This window comes from Nematolebias whitei, chromosome 21 (assembly GCF_014905685.2).
Source record: "Nematolebias whitei isolate Nwh7 chromosome 21, NemWhi1, whole genome shotgun sequence".
NCBI lineage: Eukaryota > Metazoa > Chordata > Actinopteri > Cyprinodontiformes > Rivulidae > Nematolebias > Nematolebias whitei.
Genome location: NC_056518.1, coordinates 31,376,250 through 31,381,762, shown reverse-complemented (window position 1 = coordinate 31,381,762; position 5,513 = coordinate 31,376,250). Strand labels below are relative to the sequence as shown.

General features: G+C 44.2%; 1 protein-coding gene across 1 annotated transcript in view; it reads left to right on the top strand.

The window, feature by feature from the left end:
• The first annotated feature begins 4,845 nt into the window (after positions 1-4,845).
• plekhd1 (pleckstrin homology domain containing, family D (with coiled-coil domains) member 1) overlaps positions 4,846-5,513 on the top strand; it is a 13,643-nt gene continuing 12,975 nt past the window's right edge. The window contains exon 1 of the mRNA XM_037694693.1: positions 4,846-5,000. Within this exon, the coding sequence (XP_037550621.1) occupies positions 4,846-5,000 (155 nt within the window). The remainder of the gene's footprint in view (positions 5,001-5,513) is intronic.

Here is a 5,513-nt window from a genome sequence, read left to right as displayed (position 1 = left end):
GCCCGTGGACTCGGGTGGACAGGGAGGACCTGCAACATCTTGTTTGTCTGCTGGTGGACCAAACGGACCAGCTGGTGCGACAGGGAACAAACTGAACCCACGGGACACAACGCTGTTTAATGTTCTGACCCGGTCCAGCAGCTGCAGGACCGAAGGACACTGTCCCACCACAGCTGCTGGGTTTACTTAGCGCCGCCTCCTCGTGCTTGTCTGAAGTTCAAGAACCCGTTCTGGTTTTTGTTCCCTGTCTTTGATTAGACGGCAGTCCGGTTTGGTTCTGATCCGGCTCGTGATGCAGTAAAAATCAACTTTTATTTTTAAATTAAATGTACATTTCTCTGACTCAAAGTGCCGTATCAGCCCACGGTTGAGGAGGACGAGGCCAGATGTTTCCAGATGCTCCAGTCTCCTCCTCGCACATCATGCTCCTGTAAAACCAGAAGGACAGAACCTCGGTCCGGTCCTGCAGATCCTGAGCTCTGTGGAAGGACAGAACCCAGAACCTGGTGGTTGTCCCTCGTCTTCTGTTCTTTCATGTGAAATGTGTAAAAACCTGTAAGTACCAGTTTTAGGTGGCGGTTTCTTTCAGAGGGACTGAAGCTCGTAAGCGGATCAGAACCTTTCGGGACTATCAGCTCAGGAGGACAACTGTTTGGCTTCTTTTCTTTCTTTTTACTTTATAGAAAATTAATTCCTGAAACTATTCAAAAACAGCAATAATAAAAAGGTCAAACTGGGAAACATTTCTTCTCGTTAAACGGATCCTGCCTCGTCCGGTCCTGGTTACGGACCGTCGTCTGTTGGACGTGTTCCACAGCATCTGTCCAGCAGTTTGGATCAGAACCTAAATGTTGAATTTACTTCATTTATAAGGTTTAGGTGTGCAGGGACTGCTGGATCATGCGGAGCACCAGCACCAGGACTGCTTGTTGGCAGTCATTCATCCCTCGCCACCAGAAGTGATGTTTTTACCCGTTTCTCTGTAGTGTTAGCAAAATATCTCATGAACTGTGGAGGAATTTAAGTGGTGGGTCATGGCTGCATTAGCCCACATGGTTGTTGCTAGAACACATTTTCAGGCAGTAGGTGATGCTCTGCCCATTCATTCATTCATTCATTCATTCATTCAGCCTTTATTTGTGCAGGTTAGTCCCATTGAGCAGTTTTTCCACCAACAAAAAATGGAGGTCTAGTTTTTATCGTAGACCCTTCAACTGTGAGAAGACGTCCATCCATCATGCATTCACTCAGTTCATTTTATAAAGCGCCAAGTCTCAACACAAGTCTCAACGAACAGAAACGTTCATCTACATAAAAAGACAATTTGTCGATCAATTAATTTATCTTTAAACCATTGGTCCATAAATCCAAAAGTATTGGAACAACAAGGCTGATGCCTTTGTTTTTTGTTGTTGTGCACTGAAGACGTCTGGGTTTAAGATCAAAAGACGAGTTCAGAACGTCTGTTTTTATTTCCTGGTATTCACATGTAGACGTGTTCAGCAACACGGGACATGCCACCCGTTGGATCACACCGCAGCAGTCTGAGGTGCGCAGAAGATCTTAAAGTGATTAATGTTTGGTGGCATGTCCCGTGTTTGCAATGACGGCCTCAAGCCTGTGACATCGAACTGTTGCGTTCTTCCTTTGTGACGCTGTTCCAGACTTTTCCCACAGCTTCTTTCAGTTCTTGTTTCGGGGGTTTCTCCCTTCAGTCTCCTTCAGGAGCTCGGACGCATTCTCTATTGGTTAAAGGTCAGGAGACGGACTTGGACAGTCCAAAACCTTTTCCCCTGATGAGGTCTTGTTTTGTTGGCAGTACGCTTTGGGTCATTGTCCTGCTGCATGAAAGAATTCCTCCCCATTAGTTTGGATGCATTTCTCCGTTAATGGGCAGACGAAGTGTTTCCGTACACCTCAGAGTTCGTTCTGCTGCTATCGCCATCAGTTACATCATCAGTAAATATTAACGAGCCTGTTCCGGAAGCAGCCGTGCACGCCCAAGCCCCGACATGGCGTCCACCGTGCTTCACAGATGAGCTTGTGTGCGTCGGATCAAGCAGTTCCTTTCTTTCTTTGGTAGGGATTGATCTCGGTCTCGTCAGTCCAAAAGATTGAGTTCCAAAACTTTGCGGCGTCTCTGTGCTTTGTAAATTTCAGTCTGGCCTTCTGATTCTTGGTTCTGAATCTTTGGGTGTGGCCTCTATATTTCAGCTCCGAGTCTTCGAGCAGTGGATGGTGATACCTTCACCCCTGCACTGTGGAGGTCGTTGGTCATGTCACTGATGTTTTAGGGTTTCTCTTCACAGCGCTCACAATATTTCTGTCGATGTTTTCCGAACCTTGGCCGACCTGTTGGACATCTGTTGCACAGTACACCAGTGGTTTCTTATTTAGGACATTCCTAGTCGTGCTTGCTACGCCCAATGTTCGTCCAATGGCTCCGATTGATTTTTCCTTCTGTTCTCAGCTTCAGGTGGTTTGCTTCTCTCCCATTGACTGCTCTGGTCTTCATGGTGGTGTATCATCTTAAACAAGAAATACCTCGTAGGTTTAAACACAGGCCAGACAGTAGACCAGTCGTGCAGAGCCGTTTAATGTTGGATCACCGTTAAAGGCAACACCTGTCAGTCACATGTTCCAGCAGATTTGAACACTTGAAAATGGGTGGGTTCATACATGTCGTGAGTTGTTTTAACACGCCTACATGTAAATACCAGGAAATAAAAACTGACGTTCTGAACTCTGTGGGATTAACCGGTTTAAATAAAGGTTGAATGAATGGATGAATCTTTTGATCTTAAACCCAAATGTCTTCAATGAACAACAAAAACAGAGGAATTTGTCTTGTTCTAATACTTTTGGAGGGGACTGCATCCATCCATCGGGCATCCATCCATCAGTCATCCATCCATCAGTCAGTCATCCATCAGTCAGTCATCCATCCATCAAACAGTCACCCATCAGACATCCATCCGACATCCATTCATCAAACATCCATCCATTGGACATCCATCCATTAGCTATCCATCAAACATCCGTCAAGATATCCATCAAACATCCATCCATCAGCTTTCCATCAAACATCCATCCATCAGCTTTCCATCAAACATCCATTAGACATCCATCAGACATCCATCCATCAAACATCCATCCATCAGCTATCCATCAGATATCCATCCATCAAACATCCATCCATCAGATATCCATCCATCAGACATCCATCAGATATCCATCCATCAGACATCCATCAAGACTTCTATCATTCATCATGGAAATACAGATGTAAATACATTTGTAGTTCCCTTTCCAGGGCTCTGTTACAACACTTCATTTCTCGTATAAAAATGATTTACTTGATGGTAATTGTCTAATGCAAGTTTTTTTATATGTGGAGTAAACAACAAACGTGAAATAAATATCTAGTTTATTTAAATGTTGACATAGTTTGGACAGATCAGTTATTTTTGCTTTTTAATTTTTTAATTAAAATGTAGAGAGTACCGGTACTTGGGATTGTAGTCAACCTTCCAGGATGTGGACGCAAGAAAAAATGTGACCCCGGGTTTTTCAGGATAGTATGAATCGTAGAAAAAGAACAAAGTAAACCATCTAAAATAATTTGAGCAAAACTTCAAAGTTCAACACTTTCGGCTCACACCATCTGTCATATTGTTTGTGCGGGTTTTGGTAGAATATTTTCAAACTGATGAGAGAAAACTGGAGCTTTTTAGTTCCAACCATATCGGGGGGTGGGGGGGGGGGTTGTCTTATTGTAGACATGTACTAACAAATCTCTCTGTGTGTCTGCTCAGATCATTTTACTCATCGATTGCTCAAAGGTGGATCTTAAAACGTGGGGCATCAAAGCAAAGAGGCTGATTCTTGCACCTTTTAACAGTTTTCTATTTTAAAACCTTAAAGAAAGAGTTTTCCCCATTAATTTTAATTAATCTGAACATTTTTGTAGAATTATTGTTTTAATTTAAATTTAAAATTCATTTAAGTTCCAAGTTTTAATGCAATAAAGCATAAAGATTACAGAGAGGGGTGAATACTTTTGTATTTATCTTGATATGAATCAAATGGAGCCGAGTCAGGATGTCTGTTCAGTCTGAACACCGTCTGCAGGCAGGATGCATTTCAGCACTCTGGATGTGGACTAGATGGATTAGCTGTTACTATCTTTATAATCTGCAGCACGAACACTTTGACCCGAGCTGTAAATTCATCTGATATCTGCCACTGGAGCAGCACTCTCCATTCTGTTTACCAGAACTCCTCCAGCCTCGGCCTTCACCTCAGATGCTCCGTTAATTCACTGCCGGAGTACCAACAGGAGGGAGGGAGTGGTGGATGGATGGATGGAGGGAGAGAGGGCTGGATGGAAGGGAACGAGGGATGTATGGATGTAGGGAGGGAGGGAAGGATGGATTGAGTGATAGATGGAGGGGTGGATGGATGGAGTGATAGATGGAGGGATGGATGGATGGATGGAGCAGAGAGATCATACCTGCAGAGAGCTGGAGTCTGCTGCTTTAAGTGCATTAATGTGAAGAACAGCTTTTACCAGCTGATATTGACCTTCCTCACATAGGAGCTCACTGCAGCTGCTGACCCCCCACCCACCCACCACCACCCCCACCTCCACCTCCCTGTGCGAGGCAGTCAGTCTGCCTCCATTAGACGAGCGTATTGGCAGCTGCATCATTCCACCCTGATGAATTATTGGGATTTTTCTTCTCTGGTATTGAAGTAGCACCTCTGGGCTTTTTCTTATTGACTCACTGCGTGGTGCTTTTTAAAAATCTGACCCCCCTCCCAGGGTGAGGGGGTCTAGTCAGGATGTTTTCCTCTTCATCCAGAAACTCTCTGTTGTCGCCGTGGTCGTCCATGGAGCAGGCAGACTCTGACGTTCTGGACATCAGCACCAAGGTGCAGCTGCACGGCGTGCTGTGGAAGAGACCCTTTGGACGACCGTCAGCCAAGTGGTCCCGCAGGTGAGGAGGGGGCGTGGCCTCTAACTCCAGTTGTTCTCACTCCTGGTGGTTTTGGGTGCAAGTTCAAAAGCTTTTGAGTGGATCTGAAACAGAATTTAAACTTTTATTTTTCAAATGAAAGATTTATTATAACAATTTTAAGACTTTTTTTTATCATAACATACAGGATTTTGAAAAAATATATAGTTTTTTCAATTGTAGGTCTTAATTACTGTTTCAAGATCAGGCTTCTCTTTGTCCCCCTTTTTGGAGCAAAGTGGAAGAAATTCATCTCTCCTCCCTCCCTCTATCCATCCTTCTGTCCATCCTTGCATGTTGTGAGCATGATCACTTAAAAAATAAGCGAGGTTCCAATTTCCATTTTGGTGTGTGGCTCCGTTTTTTTTTGAAAAGTGAACTGCCATGAAGGTCATTAGGCTCTTTGTCTCCCCTCTTCTTGAGAGTCATTGGGGTATTTGTGTCCCCATTCCTGAGAGTCATTAGGGTCTTTGTCTCCCCTCTTCCTGAGAGTCA